At 51.7% G+C, this 24,142-nt stretch overlaps 3 protein-coding genes across 3 annotated transcripts; all 3 read left to right on the top strand.

Annotated features, from left to right (window-relative positions):
* The first annotated feature begins 293 nt into the window (after window positions 1-293).
* LOC309847464 (glutathione S-transferase theta-1) lies at window positions 294-9,360 on the top strand. Its single transcript, XM_082697767.1, has 5 exons — window positions 294-566; window positions 2,040-2,127; window positions 4,362-4,512; window positions 8,529-8,705; window positions 8,897-9,360. The coding sequence occupies exons 1-5, from the start codon at window positions 455-457 to the stop codon at window positions 9,089-9,091; spliced, it is 723 nt and encodes a 240-aa protein (XP_082553893.1). The 5' UTR covers window positions 294-454; the 3' UTR covers window positions 9,092-9,360.
* Window positions 9,361-11,463: 2,103 nt separating this feature from the next.
* On the top strand, window positions 11,464-17,788 carry LOC309847463 (glutathione S-transferase theta-3-like). The gene is made up of 5 exons (XM_082697766.1): window positions 11,464-11,736; window positions 13,147-13,234; window positions 15,068-15,218; window positions 16,856-17,032; window positions 17,364-17,788. Exons 1-5 carry the CDS (start codon window positions 11,625-11,627, stop codon window positions 17,556-17,558), a joined length of 723 nt encoding a protein of 240 aa, XP_082553892.1. The 5' UTR covers window positions 11,464-11,624; the 3' UTR covers window positions 17,559-17,788.
* Window positions 17,789-19,978: 2,190 nt separating this feature from the next.
* Window positions 19,979-22,830, top strand: DDT (D-dopachrome tautomerase). The gene is made up of 3 exons (XM_082697794.1): window positions 19,979-20,488; window positions 20,816-20,991; window positions 22,585-22,830. Exons 1-3 carry the CDS (start codon window positions 20,381-20,383, stop codon window positions 22,655-22,657), a joined length of 357 nt encoding a protein of 118 aa, XP_082553920.1. The 5' UTR covers window positions 19,979-20,380; the 3' UTR covers window positions 22,658-22,830.
* The last annotated feature ends 1,312 nt before the right edge of the window (window positions 22,831-24,142 follow it).

Consider the following 24,142-nt stretch of genomic DNA (forward strand, 5'->3'; position numbering starts at 1 on the left):
ATACTGCCCTCAAGGTCTGTTCAGGTATCACGATCTCTGGAGTATTCTTGGGAACATGGACTCTGGAGCCAAACTTCCTGGGTCCATGATCACTTATTGCCTCAATCTCGACATCTCTAAAATGGAGATGATAGGAAATTTTGACAGCGACAACGTGGATGAACCTTGAAGACAGCATGAAATAAGGTTGTCACGAAGGACTGGGGACCTCCGCGGGACCCTTGGATGGGAGACCTACGCTTCACCCGCCTGCCTGTTCGGCTCCGCGCTCTTGGTCCTAACCCCTCAGACACGCCCTTGGCGGCTCCAGCGATTGGACCAAAGTCCCGGTGCCCGGAGCCCGGAGTCCGGAGTGGATGCCCGGAGCTACCCAACCGGGAGTGGAGGCTGGTGGGGCGTGGCCCCAGGACAGAGTGTGTTCCTGGCTGCGCTCGGGTGTGTTGGTCTGGCCGCCATGGGGCTGGAGCTTTACCTGGACTTGTTGTCCCAGCCCTGCCGCGCCGTCTACATCTTTGCCAAGAAGAACCGCATTCCCTTCGAGCTGCGCCCGGTGGACCTGCTCAAAGGTGGGCCCAGGCTTGGGTTTGGGATGGGGCGCTATGCATCGGCCCCATCTGCATTGGGGGCTCCTTTCTGTCCCTACTTCTTGGGCGTTGCCTTCTGCTTTCCCTTGTTCTCTGCCTTCTTGTGCCTTGGGCTCCCCCCACCATGCTGGGGGCTTGAAGGGAGACTGCCTGGAGGCTGCGGGAACATGTTGAGCCCTGCACTCCTGAGCTGGAGGGTTTGTGTCTCTGGTAGGCTCCCAAGGCTCCAAGGACACAGCTGAGGGAAGCAGAATGGAGGTATTGCTTGGTGGGCAGATGGGGTAACTCTGCTTGGCTGAGCCTCCACCCCCCCCCCCACCCCCACTCCCATCACTTTACCACCACGGTTTGTCATGCCCTTGCCTGCCTTCATGCCTTTGAACTGGCCTGTCCCTCTGCCTGAATTCTTCATCTTCTTCCAGTCTGCTAGGGAGATTTCCCACTTGTCCTCCCCAGGGGTCATCTCTGCTGTGTACAGGGGACAGGGCATGGGGACAAAGGAACATCCCAGCCAGGCTGTTAAATAAAGGGTGCAGAGCGGTGGGTTTCACTAGGAGAGCAGGGCAGGTGTGTCTAGTAAAGTCACAGTGTGAAGGGAGGGAGAAGGGAGGACAGTGGGTATGTTGAGGCTAGAGTGTTAAGGCAATCATGTATGGCTTCGAGGAGCTTCCGCCTGATCCTGGGGTAATGGGGAGCCACTGAAGACTGTTGAGCAGGATGGTGGGTGATAAGCTTACATGCTCTTTAGAAGCTTCTCTCTGACAGCATCTGCAGGAGTAGGAGCCACTCACACAAACTGAAGCAGAGGCCAGAGGCCCAGGAGACATGAGGCTGCATCTTTTAGGGGTTGTGGGTGGGACAAAAGTGTGACTGTTCCAGCTCCAGCAGAACCTAAAGGCAGGGCCAGCTCTAGCCCAGTGGCCTAGGGCAGGGTGAACAAGGGGACACAGAGGAACTGGAAGAAGTTGTTTGCAAGTAAATAGATACTGGGAGAAAGCCACTTCTCTGTGTTTGGTGCCCTTACCTTAGAGTCCACAGGGAAAGGGGCACTATAAGGAATCAGAGCTCCATTCGGGTAACTAGCCACCTCACTCTGGCAGCCTGGGGCACCTTGAATGTGAACTTTTGAGGCTAGGGATGCTGTAGAGGTGGTGGGTGGGGTGCATGTGAAAGCACAGCTGAAGCATCACATCTTGCCCCTTGGGCTGTGGGTGGCACTTGTGCCCAGTGGGACTTGGCATGGCTGGGGCTCTCGAGGTCCATTTTGCAACATTTGGTCCTGCCCCTACCCAAGTGGCCCTCACTAGCCTTTGCCATGCAGGAGAGCACCTGGGGGCTGCAATGGGAACCATGGAAAGAACCATGGAATTGTGGCCTGGGTTTAGTAGGGAGTGGGCACAGGCCTTGCAGGGCTCAGTGTTTCCTTCCTCACCCACCGTGATGGGCTCTCTGCAGGCCAGCACCTCAGCGATGCCTTTGCCCGGGTGAACCCCCTGAAGAAGGTGCCTGCTTTGAAGGATGGAGACTTCACCTTGGCCGAGAGGTAACTGGGACACTGGGGCTGCCACCAGAACTCACTGGAACCATCTGGTCCATTTATTTTATTTACTTATTTTATTTTATTGACTTATTTATGTTAAAGAGAGAGAACTTGAGTGAGCAGAGTGAAGGGCAGAGGGAGAGGGAAAGAGAGAGTCCACGGGCAGACTCCCCACAGAGCTCAGAGCCCCACACAGGGCTAGATCCCAGGACCCTGAGATTATGATCTGAGCGAAACCAAGAGTCGGCCGCTTAACTGACTGAGCTGCCCAGGTGCCCTCTAACGCTCTATTTTAGAGACAAAAAAACTAATCTCCTCAGAGGTGAAGGGTCCTTAGCCTAACATCCCATAGAGAGTCAGGTTTGGAACCCAGACCCAGGCCTACCTGCTGGTCCAGTTCACAGGAATGCTTGGACAAGCAAGCATATTTTACTTCTGTACCCATCCTGTGTTTATTGGTGAGAGTACCCCAGGGCAGGGGCATAGGACAGGGAAGGGACGGTGCTCTGGCTTGAGATGGCCCATGGGCCTCTGGTCTACCCAGTGACTCCAAGTCTGGGCTGCAGCCTCCTTGGGTGGGTCTCCCCCAAGGGAGGACTGTGAGGCATGTGGGTGTTTTACATCCCAACAGATCCCAAGAAGTGGAAACCTCTTTAGGGAAGTTCATACCCAATCCCCCCCCCCAGCCCCCACTCTGCTCCTTTTATCACCTATGTCACCCCTCCCATAACAAGGAGAACTTGAAGCTTTTGAACTTATCTCTGGAATGGTGAAATGGATGCATTCCTTCCCCCCCCCCCCCCCCCCCAGAATTCCTGACATTATGTCAGTGTCATTTTCTTCTTTCTGCTGCTCTCTGCTGTCCTGGGTCCTTGTGTCACCCAGTGTTGAGCACCCATGGTGCCTGCCAGGGGCATCGTGCAGTTTCTGCATTTCTCTGTGTCTTTTCTCACAGTCAGGAGGTCTGTGACTCCCAGGGACCTGCAGCTGTCCCCAGAGGTGGTTTGAACAATTAGCTGGGAGGAAAAAGAGCTCCAGGATATCTTGTACAGACAAGTGAGTTGTTAAGCCAAGACGTGCATACAGGATTCCTAATAGGAAATGGAGGTTTTCTGCCCTTACTGGCACAACCCCTGGAGTAATCCAAGTTCCTGAAAGCTTTCTTTCTTTCTTTCTTTTTTTTTTTTTAAATATTTATTTATTTATTTATTTGACAGGCAGAGATCACAAGGAGGCAGAGAGGCAGGCAGAGAGAGAGAGAGAGGGAAGCAGGCTCCCCGCTAAGCAGAGAACCCGATGTGGGACTCGATCCCAGGACTCCGAGATCATGACCCGAGCCGAAGGCAGCGGCTTAACCCACTGAGCCACCCAGGCGCCCCTCCTGAAAGCTTTCTTATGGCTTCAAATTCATGCATCTCAGGGCCCTTCCAGATCCATGCCTGTCCCAACACCATGGTAGCCCTCATGACCTAGGGCAGGAGGAGAGCTCCAGGCGCCTGGTCTGTTCTCCTGTTCCATGATCCTGCAGCAGCCCCAGTGTTTCCTACAGGGTGCTTTAGGGAGGACAAAGGAATGACAGGAAAGCCTTTTTGAGCAGTCAGGCCATCTGAGGCTGGTCTGGGTGCCAGAGGATGAGAATGGATGCAGACTGGAAAGAACTGAGCTTTAAGGGTTAGCTTTGATGGCATCTCCTCCAGGAAGCCTTCTGGCCCTCTGATCAGAGACTGACTCTGAACAGGATACTCTTGGCAGGATACTCTGCTATGGGCTTTTGCCCAGTGCTAGGATGAGCTTGGGTGTTTGTCTCTGAAAGACTCTTAGCCCTGGGACACCTGGGTGGCTCAGTTGGTTAAGCAGCTACCTTCAGCTCAGGTCATGATCCCAGCATCCTGGGATTGAGTCCCATATCGGGCTCCTTGCTCAGCGGGGAGCCTGCTTCTCCCTCTGCCTCTGCTGCCACTCTGCCTGCCTGTGCGCTCGCTCTCTCTCTCTCTCTCTCTCTGACAAATAAATAAATAAATAAAATCTCTTAAAAAAAAAAAATCTTAAAAAAAAAAAAAAAAGACTCTTAGCCCTGCCACCAAGGGCTCTGTGCCGGGGCAAGTCCCATCAGTGTTCTAAGTCTGACTTCCTTCTCTGGAGAATGAGGCAAAGACCTTGGCACATTGTCAGGAATATTAAAGAAGGGAATTTGATTAAGCCCCTCCTCCACCCATCATGTCCTCCCTCCCCTTCAGTGTGGCCATCCTGCTCTACCTGACCCGGAAGTATAAAGTCCCTGACCACTGGTACCCCCAAGATGTACAGGCCCGCGCCCTTGTGGATGAGTATCTGGCATGGCAGCACACGACCCTGCGGAGAAGCTGCCTCCGGGCCCTGTGGCACAAGGTGAGGCCCTGAGGGCATCGCCCCAAAGGGGCAAAAGCACCATCGCATTCTTTTCTGTTTGGATAGTCTCTGTTGACCTAACTTTGACTTGATAATTCCTTCTTCTGTTGTGCCCACGTTGCTATTAAACCCATCTAATACAGTCTTCATTTGAGACTTTGGTAAGGGAAAATCTGTGTTCTAAGGTGATCAGCTGAGTCAGCAAAGGAGTCCCAGCCACTGGCCCAGGGCTCTTCTTGGTTCTTCTCTCTGCCCTGCTTCCGTGCATGCCCCAAAAGTACAAAGTATGCAGAAACAGAAGGTTATAAATTACCCCTTTTGTCTGTGCTCAGGGCTCAGACCTTTGGAGATCACTCTCCTCTGAGCCAGTAGGTGTTAAATAAACTCTGATCCTCCAAAGTTTCCAAAAGATCGCCGGATGGTTCTTCCGTCAGGACCCAATCCAGGTTCTGTTACAACATGTATTTTTCAGTTCTAGAAATTCCATTTGCTTTTTAAATCTCCTTTTCTGTGCTGAAATGTACCATCTGTTTACCCATTTAGTCCATCTTTTCTTCTAAATTCTTGGAAATATTTATAATAGTTATTTTAAAGTCTTTGCAGCTAATTTTCATAACTTTGTCCCCTGTGGGTCTATTTCTCTTGGCCATTTTTATCCTCCTGATTATGGGTCACAGTGTCTTCTTTTTTTTGCATGTCTTATAGTATGCTAGGCATTATGTTCAACAAAAGGTAGAGAGGCATATGGGTGGCTCAGTCATGATCCCTGGGGTCCTGGGATTAAGCCCCTTGCTCAGCAGGGAGCCTGCTTCTCCCCTTCTCTCTGACTGCCACTCCCCCTGCTTGTGCTCTCTTGCTCTCTCTCTCTCCCCCTCTATGTGTCAAATAAATAAAATCTAAAAGAAAACAAAAAAAGAGTCACATGCTCTTCCGCCTGAGCCAGACAAGTGCCCCTGTATGGTTCCAGTTATATGAAATTCCGATTCTGTTCATAAAGACAAAAAAGTAGAAGGATGGCTGTGAGGGGTCAGGGGAGGAGGGAATGGGAAGTTGTTGTTTAATGGGGACAGAGTTTCAGTTTGGGATGATGAATGATGAACCAGATGAACCATCTGGAGATGGATGGTGCCTTTACCCGACCCCTGAGTCTAGGTTCCTGAGTCACAGAAATGAACATGGAACTTCAGAGAAAGAAAACAGGTGGAGTTTATTAGAGATAGCTTGTATAAAAGGGGGCCAGCAAGAAAGAGGAATGTCGCTACACCCTCCCTACTGTAGGAGGCTTAGAAAGGCCCTTTTCCAAAGGGTGAGGGGCTGGAAGTGGGGAAGCATCCTTCAGTCCCACGGTCATTATCTAGTGGGCATCACTTTTTAGTGGACACAAGACAATCACAAGATACTTTTCTTCATGGTCAACATTCTTTTAGGGCTTCTGGAAAGATAAGATTGTTTTCTTTCCACCCTTGTTAATGATGGGAGCTATGGTTTTTGTGACATTGATGTCCTAATCAGAAGCAAGATTCCTCATTTTTTAAAGTGTATGGGTAGGGGCGCCTGGGTGGCTCAGTCAGTTAAGCACCTGCCTTTGGCTCAGGTCATGATCCCAGGGACCTGGGATTGAGCCCTACATCATGCTCCCTGCTCAGTGGGCAGTCTGCTTCTCCCTCTCCTTCTCCCACCTCATGCTCTCTCTCTCTCTCAATCAAATAAATAAATAAAATCTTTAAAAAAAACAATAAAGTGTATTGCTAATTGTGGGTTATGAGCTTTATTTCTCTGTTTCCTGTCATTTCTTATATAAAACAGAAACAGAGGACAAACGTTCAAAAGACCTCTCCCTTGCCCTCACTCCTTCCTGAAAGGCCGTTCTGCTCTGGGGTCCAGAGGGAGTCCTTCCAGTTTACGATTTTATACATTATTACACTTAGTTGTCATCATAAGCAAAATAAAGTTTTGCTTTGCATGTTTAAAATTTTATATAAATGCTCTCATATCACTCTGCATTGTGCATTTTTCTATATTGCTGTGGATGGATCTAATTTATCCATTTTAAGAACTCTACAGTAATTCATTATATAAATAAATTGCAATGTACTTATTATCCTAGTATGATCTGTTATATTTAAAGAGGAACAAAACCGCTCTTCCAAACCCTGCGAATTTTGGATCAACCAAATTGAAACAGAAGGGAAATGGTAGATAATCTCTGGCAAGGGTGAATCAATAAAAAATGAGGGAGGAAGGCTATCTGGGGTTGTGCAAATTGAGAGTTCATTGTGCCCTCCTGATGCAGTGGCTTCTCCCCAGCATCAGCCTTAGATACTGAGCAGGCATACCCTGTGGCCAGCACCCTTTATATGGAAAAGAAGCTAGAGGGGCACCTGATACGCTGTTGGTTAAACCTCTACCTTTGGCTCAGGTCATGATCCCAGGATCCTGGGATTGGGATAAAGCCCTGTGTTGGGCTCCCTGCTCAGCAGGGAGTCTGCTTCCCCGCTGCCCCTCTACCCACTTGTGCTTGCTCTTTATCTGTCTCAAATAAGTAAAATCTTAAAAAAAAAAAAAGCTGGAAATCTGGACTCTTATATATGAAATGCCCCCATTTTTAAATCTCAGCAACTGATCCATATTTTAATTTTAATTTTTGTTTTTATTTCTTTTAGAGAGAGAGAGAGTGGGGGAGGGGAGGGACGCAGAGAGAGAAAGAATCCTAAGCAGTCTCCATGCCTAATGTGCAGCCTGATGTGGGGCTCAGTCCCATGATCCTATGATGATGACCCAAGCTCATCCTATGATGAGATCAAGAGTTGGACATTTAGGGGCACCTGGGTGACTCAGTGGGCTCAAACCTCTGCTTTCGGTTCAGGTCATGATCTCAGGGTCCTGGGATCAAGCCCCACATTAGGCTCTCTGCTCAGCAGGGAGCCTGTTTCTCCCTCTCTCTGTGCCTGCCTCTTTGACTACTTGTGATCTCTGTCAAATTAAAAACAAAAAACAAAAAAGAAAAAAAAGAAGAGTTGGACATTTAACTGACTGAGACACCCAGGCACCCCCTGATCCATATTCTTAAAAAACTCTGTAGTCAAAGGAATGCCATTAGCTCAGGGCTGGCCTCCAGGGCACCAGTGAGAGACTGCTGATTCTGTCTACCTTGTATGGGGAAGGAAATTGAAGCCCGAAGCCAGGGCTCATGTACAATCCTAGTCATATTGACCTGAGTTCCAGGCTCCCCCAAGCAACTTAACGAAACGAAGCATGAAGCATTCTTCCCTTGCTCCTCATCCACTGTATCTTCCTATAGCTCTGCCAGCCATGATGCTGTTGATGCTTCCCCCTAAAACACCTTCCTCCCAGATACTGGACACTACCCTTTCCTAGCCCTCTTCCTTAGTTCCTGGTAGGTTGCTGTCAGAAAATGTCCATTCTACTCTTGGCTTAGTCTTTCTTGGCTGTGCCATCTCAGGCAACTGACTGTCCCTCTCACTGACTGTCCCACTTTTCCATTTATAAAAGAGTCATGTACTATTATTCCTATAATATAGATGAGATAATTGAGGCTCAGAGGGATTAGGTATTTTATTTTAGGCCACTTGCTTTTTTAAGTGGCAGAGTGGAAACCTTGTAAGCCCATCCTAATTATTTATCCAGTAAGCGGTACTGACTTTACATTCAGGGGAAAGAGGTTATAACATAGACTGTCCCTAGGCTAGCCGCCTACTTCCAAAGTATGAAACTCATTGTTGAAGTCCCCCCTGAGTCATTCTCAAAGGGGTTTGAGTCCTGTCAGATGTCCCCTGAGGCTCAGCCATCAGAGATCACAGAAACAGGAATATTTCTGGGATATATCTGGAAACAGTGGTCCTTTGGGAATTTCCCTGCAGGCCCCACCCAGCCTTCAAAGACAGGTGTATAGAACCAGAAAGCAGCTCAAACTGGGGTGGGGGAGGCACACTTGCCTTCCTGCCTCTGAGGCTGGGCTGGCCCCTAACTGTCTACTGTGCCTCCCTGCCTCCCAGGTGATGTTCCCTGTTTTCCTGGGTGAGCCAGTGTCTCCTGAGATGCTGGCAGCCACTCTAGCCGAGTTGGATGTGACCGTGCAGTTGCTTGAGGACAAGTTCCTCCAGAACAAGGCCTTTCTCATCGGGCCCCACATCTCACTGGCTGATCTGGTAGCCATCACAGAGCTGATGCATGTGAGTGCTATGGATACGGTGGCTTGCTAGATGGGGAGGGCCCTGGGTAGTCGCTGAAGTCTTGCTCACACTGCCCCCACCTGGTTATGGTCCATGCTTATGTGTGGAAACCTCTTCTGGGGCTCTGGGACCCCCAAACCAGGCAGAAGACCTTACCTTCTACCCGCATCCTGTTTCCTTTCTCCCTGCAGCCTGTGGGTGCTGGCTGCCAAGTCTTCGAAGGTCGACCCAAGCTGGCTGCATGGCGCCAGCGTGTAGAGGCAGCAGTGGGAGAGGATCTCTTCCAGGAGGCCCATGAGGTCATCATGAAGGCCAAGGAGTCCCCACCTGCAGACCCCACTGTAAAGCAGAAGCTGATGCCTGCGGTACTGGCCATGATTGGTTGAGCCAGGAAGCCCCGTCCCTGCAGTTTGCCCTTGGCAGTTCAGAAAGCACCTTCATTTCCAATGTCCCATGGGAAGCAGGCTCAGAGGGCTGTAGTGATTTGCCCGAGTGCCACTGCACCTATGCTCCCATGGTTAGACCCCTACACCCACACTATCTTGCACAGCTGCCTAAAAGCCACAGTGAGAATGGAATGGCCAGATCTCATCTCCTTTAATCACTGCATTTCATTTTCAGTTTGGGAAATAAACCTGGGCTAAGCCTGAGCCTACTCTTCTAGCCCGGATGTGTGATTTCTTTTACCTGACTTGGCCCTGGTCTTGGTCTCTATCAGAAAGACAAGCCCTTTTCTGAGGCCCGGATGTGTGGTTTATTTTACCTGACTTGGCCCTGTCTTGGTCTCTATCAGAAAGATAAGCCCTTTTCTGAGGCCCTGTGGGTCAGCTTCCCTATGATGGTTGCCAAGAGTGAAATTAACAAATGCCCTTTACTCTTCTAATTCTCAGAGAAAATGATTTGTCCAACAGCATAGGGATCAGCAGGCATCCCACATGGTCATCAATCAGTTGGCTGGGCCAACCTCCCAGGACATGGCCCTCTGGCATCAAGTACTGTAGCTCAGGAGTCCTGCTTCTGTTTGCCAGATGGGTCAGGAGGGGCAAAGCCAAACAGCAGCTCTCCTGGACAGGAATCAGTCATGCAGGGCCTTGAAGGCCATGCCTATGATCTGTAAACCATAAGTAGGCATGGTGTGCTCAGATTGCATTTCTTTTTTTTTTTTTAAGATTTTATTGGCGCCTGGGTGGCTCAGTGGGTTAAGATTTTATTTATTTTATTTGACAGACAGAGATTACAAGTAGGCAGAGAGGCAGGCAGAGAGAGAGAGAGAGGAGGAAGCAGGCTCCCTGCTGAGCAGAGAGACCGATTTGGGGCTTGATCCCAGGACCCTGGGATCATGACCTGAGCCAAAGGCAGAGGGTTTAACCCACTGAGCCACCCAGGCGCCCCTCAGATTGCATTTCTTTATTTCTTTATATTTTAAGTAGGTTTCATACTGACTGTAGGGCTTGAACTCATGGTCCTGAGACTAAGGGCTTTGTGCTCTACTGACTGAGCCAGCCAGACACCCCACCAGATTGTGTTTAGAATTAATATTCTGGGGGAGCCTGGGTGGCTCAGTCATTGAGTGTCTGCCTTCGGCTCTGGTCATGATCCCAGAGTCCTGGGATCCAGCCCCGCATCGGCTCCCTGCTCTGCGAGGGAAGCCTGCTTCTTCCTCTCCCACTCCCCCTGCTTGTGTTCCCTCTCTTGCTGTGTCTCTGTCAAATAAATAAATAAATAAAATCTTTAAAATAATATTCTGGCTCTCTGGTGGCAGGTGGAGGTGGGGGGGTGGGTTGGACTTGAGGGTGGCCAAAGAGAGCAAGGAAACTGGATATTATAGTAATCCTGCCAAAAGTGATTTGTGCAGGAGAGCAGGGCAAGGAAGGGGATGGAGAACATGGCCTCTCCCAGCCTGGAGAGGGCTCCAGCACTAGCCCAGGAAGGCAGTCTCTCCCTGGGAGGGAAAAGGCAGGGAGGAGTGAGGGGGTGAGAGGGGGAAGGGGCGGATAGGTCTTACTTAAATCTTAACTTAAAATTTTCAATAACATCTTCTTGCCAAGGCGTTTTCTCTGAATCTTGGCTTTGGGGGCAGGGTCTTCTTCCCCCAAGAGCCTCTCTTAGGGAATTGGGGGTGGGGGGTCATGTCCACGGACCCCGGGGACCAGAAAGTGTCATTTGGAGGGACTTGGCCCTGTAAAGGAAGTGGGGAATTTACAGACCTCCTGCAGACCTCTGGATGGGCCACCCCTGGCTTCTGCCAACTGCTAGAAGGATTAGCTGGAGTGTAATAAATATGACCCCAGGAATTAGGGAGGGACGGCTCACTCTTTCCGGAAGCTGGGGTCCAGAAACCTCCCGAGCCTCCATTGTGGGCACTGGGCCCAGGGGAGGCTACTGTACCTCCGCTTAGTGCCTCCCTTTGTGTCCTGGGGAGTTAGAAGCCCCTCCTCTCTCAGTTTCCTCCTTGAGTTCGGGCAGGTGACTTGGGCCAACTGAAGGCAGCCTAGCCCTTTCGATCCTAAATTAAGTGAAGGCCCGTGCTGGAAGCGTTCTTGGTGTCCCGTTCCCACTGCACCATTTGACAAAGGTAGACGTTGAGGTCCGGGGAAGGGGTATGACCTGGCAGCGAAACCTCAGGTCACAGGCCAAATCTTCCAGCGCCCTCGCCACCGAGAGAACTGCTGCCAGGGTTCCAGAGAAGGGAGGGAGGGAGAATTGGGGCGCCGCTGATTGGCCCAAAGTTCTCCAGAGCTATCCAATGGGCGGGGAGGGTGTGGCGGAGCTCAGACGCACCCGCACCCCACAACTCCACCCCTCTCCTCCGGATCGCGTTCCGCTGTAGGCTCGGTGGCCTGGCAGATTCTGTCAGCCGTTTCTCTTCCCCTACTTATACCCTGGGCGCGACCCCGGGGGCGGACCGCTGCTCCCGTCATGGGCCTAGAGCTTTACCTGGACCTGCTCTCCCAGCCTTGTCGCGCCGTCTACATCTTCGCCAAGAAGAACGGAATCCCCTTCGAGCTGCGGCGGGTGGAGCTGCTCAAAGGTGGGCGCGGCAGAAAGGCAGGCCCCGCGGTCCCGGCGGGCGCCCGTGTGCTAACAGATCCCCGCCTGCTGCAGTAAGGGAACTGGGTCATCCGTTATCGGTTGTGCCTTTTTCGAGATCCCCGATCTTTGCCTAGTGAATAGGAAACATTTTTCAAAATACAGGTTGAGGGGCTCCTGGGTGGCCAGTGGGTTAAGCCTCTGCCTTCGGTTGAGGTCATGATCTCAGGGTCCTGAGACCGAGCCCCGCATCGAGCTCTCTGCTTATCGGGGAGCCTGCTCCCCCCGCCCCCCCCCCCGCCCCCGCCTACCTATCTGCCTGCTTGTGATCTCTGTCAAATGAATAAATAAAATCTTTAAGAAAAAATAGAGGTTGAGAGGGAACATAGGGGAGTGAGAGCAGTGGGGGGCCGTGGGAGGCGTGGGGAAGTGGAATGAGCGCCCAGATGCCTCACACCCTGGCTTGGAGAAAACAATGAAACCGCTTCCTCATTTCTGAATTGGAGTAGCCTTCTTCTCTGGAATTTCTGCAGCTACCAGCAGGAGAAGGCGGTTCCACCTGGCTCTGGTCTCCTCTTTACTTCTACCTAGACCTGCCTACCTTCTGTGTTTGGTGCCCCCAGCTTGGGCCACCAACTGCAATGCTGCCACCTTGCTCTGCCTTTCTAGCACTCCTTGGGATGGGGGCTGGGCACAGAGACATTTTCTGGAGGGAGAATATGTAGGGATGATTCTCCTCACCCAGGTGAAGGGCAAAGAGGCCCTTTGGTGGGCCTGTGGATGGGCTGGAGCCTAGTTCCACTGAGGCCCTCTGACTCCATACACCGTCAGACCTGCTAACCCCCACTGGGGAAGGAGACTTGAGCGTTTGGCGTGGGACAGAAAGAAGAACTGAGCTGCTGGAAGCTGGGTGATGGAAGAGGGCAGGAGCTCCTGGAGAGAATGAGTCTGAATGAGGCCTGGGGCAGGTGTGGCCGGAGCTGTGTGGTGTGGACAGGTTACGCAGCTGGCATAGGAAGACGGATTGCAGGGGCAAGCTTAGAGCCCAGGGAGGAGACTGGAGTGTCTGATATATGGATGGAATTGGCTGGGCCTGGGGTAGGGGTGACTTACAGCTGCAGGGACTCACCCTCCCCATTCATGGCCAAGTTGAGATGCTGCTTGGCCCAGGTTCCCAGGGAGGGTAGACCCAGGAAGGGTGGACCTCTGGTGGGGTCAGGGTCTGTGGTCTGGTGACGAGCAGAGTGGTCTCCTTCTTATTGCCCACCTGGATAGGGGCCTCAGAAAGTTGGTGCCTGGATATTGGGGTGTGGGTGCAGTGGGGGTGGGGGTAGGGGTGGAGGGGGGAGAGGCCTCAGTGGGGAATGGGGCTCAGAGTTCTCCTCATCTGCCTCACTGGTCTCTCCCACAGGCCAGCACCACAGTGATGCTTTTGCCCAGGTGAATCCCCTGAGGAAGGTGCCAGCCTTGAAGGATGGGGACTTCACTTTGGCTGAGAGGTATCAGGTCCCCAGGCGGCTACCCGGGCCTTGTGAGGCCAGCCAGCTGTCCGTGTATCTACTGTTGATGGCTTGGATCACGACTGGTGTGCCCTGAGCAGCTGTGCCAGCCCCAGCAGGCAGAGGAGCCTAGGGCTGGGAGGGGCTATGGAAGTCGTGGCATTCCCCTGTCCCAAGCCTTCCTCCACTTCCCAAGAAATTTACAAAGGGGGAAACTGAAGCTGGGGAGGGGAAGGACTTGCACAAGGTCACAGGGCCTCCAGCCTGTTTCCAGGCCTCCTCTGTCCACTCATCCCCCAGACGGAAGGAGAGCGGAGAGTGAAATATGGAGGAGTAACTGTACTACACTCTTTAGAACTTCTACTTCTACAAATTTTGGGCAAGTTCTATTGCCCTGGGAGTCAAGAGAGCACCCAGAGAGCTTCAGTGGCTTTTTGCTGAGCACCCACCGGGAACCATCTAGGCCTTGGGGCCAAAGCATTGAACAATTCTAAGTCCTTGGCCTCCTAGAGCTCACGTTCTGGAAGGGAGGGGGGTGCTGTTAATCTCTGTAAGGTGCAACCTATCAGGTGGTGATGAGTGCCATGGAGAAAATAAGCAGGGTAAGAGTGGGGAGGGGGGCTGCAATTTTGAGTAGGATGTCGAGTGAAGGGCCCCTTGAGGAGGAGGCATCTGAGCAGAGACCTACAGGAACAGAGGTGCAGGGTATATGGGAAGGGTGTTCTGGCTGGAAGGAACAGCAAAGCCAAAGGCAGTGAAGTGGGACAGTGCTTGGGGGAAAGGTTGGAGAGACAAGGTGTCCAGTGTGGCTGGAGTGAGGGAGGGGAGTAACTAGGGGCTGAGGTCAGTGGGTAGCCTGTGTGGCCAGGAAGACTTTGGCTTTTACTGTAGGTAAGATGGGGCCACTGCAGGAGTTTAAGCAAAGGAGAGCTGAGATCCAACTTCGGTTTTAAAGGATCCCTCTGGCTGGGGTGAAAAGGTACTGTGCTAATCCAGGAGAGGGCTGCTGGCACCCCAGACCGAGGTGGTAGTACAGAGGAATGTAGTGGTCAGTTCTGACTCCCTTTGAAGGTCAAGCCCAAGAGTGTGCTCGAGCGATGGACATAGGAGGGAGAGATGAGAGCCCAGGCCAGCTTTCAGGTTGGTGGCTGGATAGTGATATCCTTTACTGAAGCCACACAGCACCTCTGTAGTACAGCCAGATTCACATTCCACTTGGCTTCAGAACCTCTGGTCACTGGACAGTGCAACATCCATGGAGACCTGGTGCTCTGGACAGACATGAGGCACAGGTCAGACATAGTAGAGGGAGAAGGGAGGGGAGGAGGTCAGAGAGGGCTTCCTGGGGGAGGAGGCTGGAAGCTTTGGGCAGGTAGAGAGGAGATGGGACAGGGTGGGAAGCAGTGACCCATTCACCTGGGAGGCCTTATCCCAGCCCCAGGGAATGTGAGGGGACAGCTGGCTTTGCTCCTGTCATGACCATGCGTCAGATATAGTGCAGAGTGCCATGTGAGTCGCTCTTGTCTTTCAAGAACCAAGTTGGGGCCCCTTCCTCCTGGAAACTCTCTCTGAGTACCCCCTCACCGTCCTTCCTGAAATCCCAAGACATTTTGTTTTTCACCTGGTGCCCTTAGCTCAGATGATAGGATGATGCAGTGTAGAGCTGTGTGACCCTAGGCAGTCACCTAACCTCTCTGAACCTCACATTCCTACTCTGCATCATGGTATGAAGATAGTGAAGTGCTCCACCTATCGGAGCTGGGAAGATGTGAGCAGTGGGGAGGGAACAGAAAGTGACTAGTACATGTTCCTCATCTCCTCCTTGTCCCCCAGTGTGGCCATCCTGTTGTATCTGAGTCGCAAGTATGAGGTCCCTGACCACTGGTATCCCCAGGACCTGCAGGCCCGTGCCCGTGTGGACGAGTACCTAGCCTGGCAGCACACAGCCCTTCGGAGTAGCTGCACCCGAGCCATGTGGCAGAAGGTGAGCTATGGCAGGTTGTGGACCCTTCTAGAATGCTCAAGGGACAGTGCTTTCTGTTTAAAAAGTTCTGTTCAGGGCACCTGGATGGCTCAGCCGGTTGAGCATCTGCATTTGGCTCAGGTCATGATCCTGGAGTCCCAGGATTGAGTCCCAGGATTGAGCCACATGGCAGCTGGCAGCAGCAGGGTTCCCTGCTCAGCAGGGAGTCGTCTTCTCTCTCTTCCTCTGCTCCTCCCCCTGCTCCTTCTTTCTCTCTCTCTCTCAAATAAAAAAATAAAATCTTCTAAAAAATTCGTTGATACCTGAGGTCTTGGAACACCAAATTCTAGAATGCCAGAGACTCCCTAGTCCAACCAACTTGTTTCCCGCAGGGGAAAACAAAGGGAGAGCCAGGGAGTGACTTCTCCAGATGTTCCCTGATTCCTGAGTGCTGAGACTCAATCCTATGCCCTTTTGCATGCTCCCAACTGCAGAAATAATTGCCTTTTGGGAGAGAGAGAAAAAAATCAAGCTCTGGCTATGCCCATACTTTTTCAGATAGAGAAGTGTTAAGTGAAAAATCTAAGACTAGGAAGAAATGAAGAGACCATTCAATAAAGTTGGTCTGATTTCTGGGTATTTAAGGATTTTGAAGCCTAAAAATACTAGAAGACTTAGAGAAAAGCCTAATAGATTTTCCATATACAATGACATTCGTGTAAGGAGGAAAGGATTAAACTTCAAACAAACAAAAAACTGACAAAGATTTGTTAGGAAAAAGTAACATTTTGCATGCCTGGGTAGCTCAGTCAGTTAAGCGTCAGACCCTTGATTTCAGCTCAGGTCATGATCTTGGGGTCTTGGGGTTGAGCTCTGGGTCAGGCTTTGCGCTGAGCATGGAGTCTCCTTGTCCCTCTCCCTCTGCTCCTCTCCCTGCTTGTGCTCTCGCTCGTTCCTCTCTAAAATAAATAAATAAAATCTTAAAAAAAGAAAAAGAAAGAAAGAGAGAGAGAAAGGAAGGAAGGAAGGAAGAAAGAAAGAGGTGCCTGGGTGGCTCAGTCAGTTAAGCGTTTGCCTTTGGCTCAGATCATGATCTTGGGGTCCTGGCCCCCAACCCAGCTCTCTGCTCAGCCGGGAGTCTGCTTCTTCTTCTTCCTTTCCCTCTGTGCTCTCTCTCTCAAATAAATAAATAAAGTCTTCAGAAAAGTTACTTAAAGAATTTTTTTTTAAAAGATGCATTTATTTGGGAGAGAGATAATGCACATACATCACACGCACCCACCCATGAGTTGGCGGGGGAGGCGCCAGAGGGAGAGAATCTCATGTAGATTCCCTGGGTGGGGGGGCTTGTATTGAGGCTTTCATGGTGAGGAGAGTGGGGAGCCATGGAAGGCTTGATGCAGGGGGTGATATGGGCAGTCTGGGATTGCAGACGTTCTCCTACTGGCTGCCTTGCATGAGGACCTAGGGAGAGATGGGAGGCTGCCCATGTTGGAGTAGAAGGTAATGCCTGGGCTGGTGGTGGCCATGGGTGGAAAGAGTGGGTTGAAGTGAGGAGAAATTGGAAGGCCCGGTGATAGATTGGATGAGATTGGATGAGGAACTAGGCTAGACTTTGGATAGACACTGAGCCCTCTCTCTGCCTGCCCACCCACCAGATGATGTTCCCAGTGTTCCTGGGTGAACAGGTGCCCCCTGAGACATTGGCATCTACTCTGGCTGAGCTGGACAGGTGCCTGCAGCTGCTTGAGGACAAGTTCCTAAAGGACCAGGACTTTGTTGCTGGACCTCACATCTCAGTGGCTGACTTGGTGGCCATCACAGAGCTGATGCATGTGAGTGCTGTGGGGTCAGGTGATCCACTGGGCACTGGGGTGTCCTGGGAGGGAGCCAGTGTACCAGCTCATGTTGCCCTTTCTGGCTGTGGGACCCTGGGCAAGCCACTTCACTCTCTGAGCCTCAGTGTTCTCATCTGTAAAATGGGGCTTCAGACCCTATACTGCAGCAATACTGAGAAGCTTCCCAGTGTCTCAGGGGAGAGAACGTCCAGCCTATTACTCATGTGGCCAAGAAGGGAAAACCCACCCTGGAGAATTCCTCAGATAGGTCATCCTGCCTTGTGCTTGACCATGCCTACCCCTTCCACCTGGCTCCTTCTCCCCATAGCCTGTCAGTGCTGGCTGCCAAGTCTTCAAAAGCAGACCCAAGCTGGCTGCATGGCGCCAACGTGTGGAGGTGGAGGTGGGAAAGGACCTCTTTCAGGAGGCACATGCAGCTGTCATGAAGGTCAAGGACTTGCCTCCAGCTGACCCAGCCACAAAAGAGAAGCTGAAGCCCTCCGTGCAGGTTTTGCTGCAGTGAGGGGAAGGCCAGGCCTGCAGAGGTGATGGAGATTCTGTTTTCAAAATAAACAGGTGGAACTGCTCCTCCTGGGCTGTAAGCAAGACACACTCTCCAGGCTCTGTTCCCCGGTTCCCTCCAGGCATCAGGTCTTCCTTCTTTTGTTTCGACTTCAGTCTTCACTCACACCCCTTCCACTCTGACTTTGTGTGACCCCTGGAAAGAGCTTAGTAAACACATATTTGACCTTGTCCCTCCTGTGTTTAAAACTTTCTATGGTGCTGAACTGCTCTGAGGCTAAAGTATGAATCACTGAACTTTTTTGCATTCAAGTCCTTGCCCACCCCTCCAGGACACCCTCTTCTGGTTGCACACAGTAGCCCAATATTTTTAGACCCCCTTCTCCCAGCTCTAGCCTCCACTTCCTGGCCTTGGCTCAGGCTGTTTCCATTGCTAATAGAGCCCCTCATCACCTTTGCCCGGTGCCCCTGTGGTCTTTAGGCATTTGTCACCATTTTGCTTCTCCAGGGAGACCTCCCTGACTTCCCCAACCCCAAGCCATGTCAGATGACACCCACCAGGCTCATCATCCCCACTGCTTCCCTCTCTCAGCCCTGGAACAAAGTTGGTTCAACACCCCCTGGACTGAGCACATGTCACAGATAGGAGCTGAGCTGGTGAAGGGATGTCTGGATCAGGCATCATGACCTTGGTCTCTTAGGTCTCTCTGTCCTCCCTCTGGGGTGATGCTGTCTCCCATAGGCAGTTTGGGTACAGGGCTGGTTCATGAACCTCCTTGCAGGGAGAGAAGTCCCAGGTTAGTTCCTGGCCTTCTGGGTGCTACTGAGAGGCCTTGTGCTCCTACTCAGAACCCTGGCCACCCTCTTACCTGTGCCCCACCCTGGGTCCCAGACTTGCCACCTGTCCCTGTCCTTTCTTCTCAAGACTATTAGAATCTACCTGTCTTGTATCCTAGACCCTCTGATCTCTTATTCAACCAGTAAACTGCTAACAGGACACAGTCATGAATGGAGCATCTCAGACTGCCTGCCTTCTCATGGAGGGCCCCCCCCCCTTTTTTAAGATTTTATATTTAAGTAGTCTTTATACTCAACACAGGACTCGAAACGGAGATCAAGAGTTACATGCTGTCCCGGCTGAGCCAGCCAGGTGCCCCAGGGCTCCTCTAATACACACACTCAATATGGAATTTTTAGAAGTATAATTGAAATTATTCATACACACCCACACAATTTCATTTGTATGTTCATTTACAGGTGAAACAACTTTGCAACACTGACGAGAGTACCATGCTTAGCCGTATCAACAGGATTTCCATGTTTTTAAAAAATATTTATTCTTGAGAGAGAGACAGACAGACAGAGAGTTTACACAAGCAGAAGGGTGAGGGAGGGGCAGAGGCAGAGGGAGAAGCAGACTCCCCAAGGAAGCCAGTCACTAGGCTAGATCCCAAGGCTAGATCATGACCTGCACTGCAGTCAAATGCTCTACCACTGAGCTATACCCCCAGTGTTCTCATGACCTGCACTGAAGGCAGATACCAAACTGACTGAGCCATCCGGGCACCCCCAGACTTCCATGTTTTAAGTGAGACATTTTGTTTTGACTGTAAAAATATAGGGTACTGTAAAGATGGCTGGTAATTTGACTGGGGCATGCCTTTACCCCTTGATGGACAGTACTTCCCTATGAGACAAGGTTGCCACAGGTGCAAGAGGCCACAAAGGCAGATGTCTGTCAGAGCCAGGAGGAGATGCAGGGAGCTAGAGGTTCTCTACCCAGCCTCACCTGAACTCACAAGTGTCACCTGGCTCTTGGTCAAAGAAAAGTTCAGATTCCCACATACCACGTGAAGTGGCCTTACTTGGAAATGGTGGCAACACAGTAAAAAAGAAAAAAAAAATTAGGATGGAACCTGGGCAAGGTCCCTACAGGTGTGCATGTTTTGGGTGTGTTCAAACCCCCTATTTTGTGAAACGGAATAAAGGAAACCTCATTTACAATAAAGATGGAAGGCCACAAGAGAGAGAACTCACACCTCCTACTTGCAGCCCCTGGTAACCCCACCAGGATGAGCCCTACCTTGCATTCCCAAGGGAAAGAAGACTATATGCCGCCAGCCGGGGAAAGGTATCTTTATACCTCCCAAGCCCCATGCTCCGTCCAGCCAGTGAGCTGTCACAACTCAGCCACTGAAAAGCGACTACACTCTTAAGTCCCATGTTCCAGTGGATTTTTGTGTATAACAGTATCTCCCAACTCCTTCCTTTCTTGTGTTAAAAAACGTTTCTCTTCTTTGTTGGTTGGCCTTGCCTGTGGTTTTGCCTTAGGCTGCATGTCCCAAATTGCGGTTCTCTGCCATCCTCGAATAAACCCATTTTTACTGATAAAATAACTGGCTATTTTATTTTCAAGGTTAACAATCTAAATATGGGTTAGGAAGCAGAGGACTGCACCACCCAGGAGCTCAGGGAGCCAGAATGCCCCTGGCCAGTGTGTCGGGAGCCGACAGAGGCCAGGACCCAGGCGTCCAGGCCGCGGCTCAGGTCGATCTCCTTGGGGGAGGGTCACACACCTCAAGCTCCCCTCCCCGCTCCCCACCTCCGGGTCTGGCCTTAGGACTTCCGGAAATCAGCGCCGGCAGAGGCGGCGTGTAGACTATGAAGCCAATCCGGGGACGCTGCTGCCTGTCCAACCAATAGGGAGCCAGGTGTCCCTGGCGCCCCGCCCCTGCTGCCTAGTCCTCGACCCTGGGGAACACTGACCCGAACTTTGTGGCTTCTTTCTCTGCTACCCTGCGCCTCCGGTTCTTTCCCGCAGACATGCCATTTGTCGAGTTAGACACGAACTTGTCCGCCGGCCGTGTGCCCACGGGATTGGAGAAGCGGCTCTGCGCGGCCACGGCAGACATCCTGAGCAAACCTGAGGACGTGAGCGTGGGCCGGGGAGCTCCGGGCGGGAGGAGGCTGGTGGACCCGGGTTGAGCTCTGTCCACGCCCCGGCTTCGCCATCGCGACCGGGGCCCTTCGCCGCAGGGAAACCCGCCCTCCAGGCGCTGGCCTCCCACTCTCCCCACCTCTCAGGTCTGCTGCGTGCTGCCTTCCCTGGCCCTGACACTGACTTGACCTCCAAGGACCCCGTCCCGAGCCTCTAGCCCTGACGCCAGGGGCCCGCGCATGTTGGCTCTCGTCCTTCCCGGTCCTCAGTGCGATCTCGGCCTGCACCAGCTTCAGGTGAAACTTTCGTGTTCCCCGCAGCGCGTGAATGTAACGGTGCGACCAGGTCTGGCCATGGCGGTGAACGGCTCCACCGAGCCCTGCGCTCAACTGCTCATCTCCTCCATCGGTGTGGTAGGCACAGCCGAGGACAACCGCGGCCACAGTGCCCGGTTCTTCGAGTTCCTCACCAAGGAGCTGAACCTGGGCCAGGATCGGTACGTGGGGGCAGGGAGAGGATGGGGGTGGCGATCCCATCTCAGAGCCCCATCTAAGGTTGGGGCAAAAATGCATTCCTCGCCCTGCTCGAGAAGGGCCTAGTGCCGGGCGCCCTTGGATAGTGGGTCCACCCTCAGAATGGTTGTGGGATTGAATGAATTTCTGACTCTGCCCTGGTCCTCTTTACACGTGGGCAAGGCATGGCCTTCCAGACCTCGCTGTTTCCATCTGTGAGGTGGGAAGGCTCTCCTTTAACCGCCCCCTGGGGGAACTGCCAGACTCCCGTGGGATGGCGGTGAGCATTACCAACCTAAGAAAGCTATGGCCGTTTATTATCTGCCTCTAGTCTTCTCCACGTCTTACAGTTGATCTTAGCCAAAAGGCCGAGAGGCGATCTTCTCCACATCTTGGAAAATCAAGAATAATTTTCTAGGAGAACTTCTCCAGGCTGGTTGGGAGGAATTTTTGGTATGTCCTGAAGCTGTGTCACCTGTGGGCCTGTAGCCAAGTAGGTCCCTGGTGAGGCTCCTAGGAGTCTCAGTGAGTAGTGGAGAGAACATTGGCTTAGATGTCGGGAGACCTGGGTTCTGGATCCACACAGCAAGGGAAGATGCCTGACAAACCTGGAAATGAACCATCTCCAGTTTGTAGGTTTCTCTTCTGTGAATAGAAGGGAATGTATTAAATGGTCACCTAAGAAGCCCGAACAGCCCTCCAACCTGGGATCCTGTGTCAGAGTTTAAGTTTGTCTCTGGGTAAGAAATATTCCTGAACCAAGCCCATGCCTGTGAGGAACTAAGAGCATGAGAAGTTTGAAAGAACCTTCTAGAATGGATCCTTTGTTGGCCCAGGAAGGCTGGTGAAGAATGGTTACTCCTGGTAGTGTTCAGACCTGATCCTCAAGTTGGGGTGAGATAACAATTAAAAAAGAAAAAAAAAAGTAACATGTAAATGCTTACCACGGGCCAGGTTATCTCTAGAAACCTTACGTGCATCACCCCTTTTGGTCCTTGCAAGCTCTGTCCCTCTGTTCACACCACCTTGTGTAGACATGCCATTCCTGTGAGGTTTACAGATGGGAAAACCAAAGCTGTCACATCAGCCCTTCCCCAACCCTTTGGCTATCCCAAGTATCTTGCTCTTTACCAGAAACTTCCCATCACTTCTATGAGAGGGATAGGTTTGTTCATTCCATAGACATCAGTGGGGGGAGGGGTGGTCACCTTGTGCCTGGTTTGGAGCTAGGGTTTGAGAAAACAAAGGTGGCTGGGGCACTGACCATGCCCCCTGGGAGTCTGCAGTTTGGAAGTGGGAGGGATGCCCCTCTGAGTCCACAGACAGAGCATACAATGACCACAGAGGCAGTTGTGTTGAGTGTCTGTCTGGGGCCAGACACCATCTTGCCTCTTACTGGCAAGTAAGAGATCATGAACAGGATGAGGCAGGCTTGCAAAATGCCTGCTAGGCTAAGTAAGGCAGGCTAGTCTGGAAGTCCATGGTAGGAGTGCCCGGCTGGGTGTCTTGGAATATGAGGCATTAGCTAAGAAGCTGATGATATTTTTTTCCCCCCTTTATCTTTTTTTCTCCTGAAGGATAATTATCCGCTTCTTTCCCGTGGAGCCCTGGCAGATTGGCAAGAAAGGGACAGTCATGACTTTCCTGTGATTGGCACAGAGGGCATCCAAAGCATGCATCTGCCAGCACTCTGCCAGAGAGGCTTCCTGGCAGAGTAAGGGCCTGGTGGATACCAGCTTCTGCCACTTCTTCATGCAGATGTGCCTGTGACCTCACAGTCCTCTTCCCCATCCTCGTGTCAAATAAACGAAGAGAACTTCGTCTTTCTTTTCTTTCTTTTTTTTTTTTTTTTCTGCCCCAGCCCAAGACCTTTGTATTTCAAACACTATTTCTTTCTCTCCCTTTACCCCTGCCTGGCATTCTGGGTCACCCTGGGCAGCAGGGTTGGCCTATGATGTGGAAACTTTAGGGAACCTGAGAGGTGGGACGTTTCCTGTCTTCCCGGCCATTGTCTCATGTACTGTATATAGGCTGCTCAAATCCAAGGGTGGAAGATGGCAGCCTGGAGGCCCTGCTCTTCATGCCCTTGTGTAAACTGGTGGGGCTGGCACCTGGCCCAGGCTGGGTCTTCCTGCAAATTTTCATGACCAGAGGTACCTGTCCTCAGATTGGGCTGACCCATGCAGCCTACTGCCCCATAGAATGCTATGCCCAGCAGGGGAGCAGGACAGCTGGGCTTCAGGGATCTTTCCTGGGCATTCCCAAACTCCATCTTCTCCCATGAGTCTTGTTGAGAATCCTCTGTAGCTGTTCACCTAGTAAAAGCTGTGTCCTGGAATGGCAAACCTGGAAATGTGATGTCTGCCACCAGAAACAGAGTGAGTGCAGTTGCCATCTAAATACTGTATCACGCTTTCACATTTCAGGGGTATATGGGTAGGATTGGGGGAGCCCAAGGGGTGTCCTTTATAGTTTCCTTGCAGATGTTCGATGTAGAGTTTGCATGCCATGACCATTAGACACGGTGGTGAGCGCTGGGTTTACCTATAGAGTTGAAAGTCTCATCCTTGTTACCTGAAATGCCAAATTGAGATTTTTAGCCTATGCTGTCAACATGGTAAAGTTAGTTTCCAGTGGAGTGTTCTTGCGCTTGTGGTGTTTGTTCCTGATCACTACTGCGGACTCTCATTAAAACCCAGAGCTTGGAGTTCCTTCCTTTGGCTCCCTGTCCCAACTGCTCCTGCACTTATTCCTTCTGCCAACGTGGGTATCCTGCTTCCCCAGAGGGGCTCAGGGAACATTTGTGGGTTGAATCTGAATGCATGGTTGAGGTGTCCAAGGACAGGTTCAGGCCTAACCCTAGATAGGACCATAAGGCAGCAGCCACCTATCTGGTCCCACCTTAAATGTTTTGTCACCAGTGTAGTGAGAGTGAGGTCATCTGGTTGCTGTGGGGGACTGTCCCCTCCCCCTCTCCACATTATACCCACTGTGGCCGTGAACTTTGCCCCCTGGTCATACTGTGCTGCCTGAGGATCCTGTATGGCCTGCACTGCTTCTCACCTCCAAAGCTTGCCACACAGCTCTGTTGCGTGGACTATCCTTCCCATCTTTTTCTTTTTTTAAAGATTTTAT

The sequence above is a fragment of the Mustela nivalis genome, assembly GCF_964662115.1.
Source record: "Mustela nivalis genome assembly, chromosome: 14".
NCBI lineage: Eukaryota > Metazoa > Chordata > Mammalia > Carnivora > Mustelidae > Mustela > Mustela nivalis.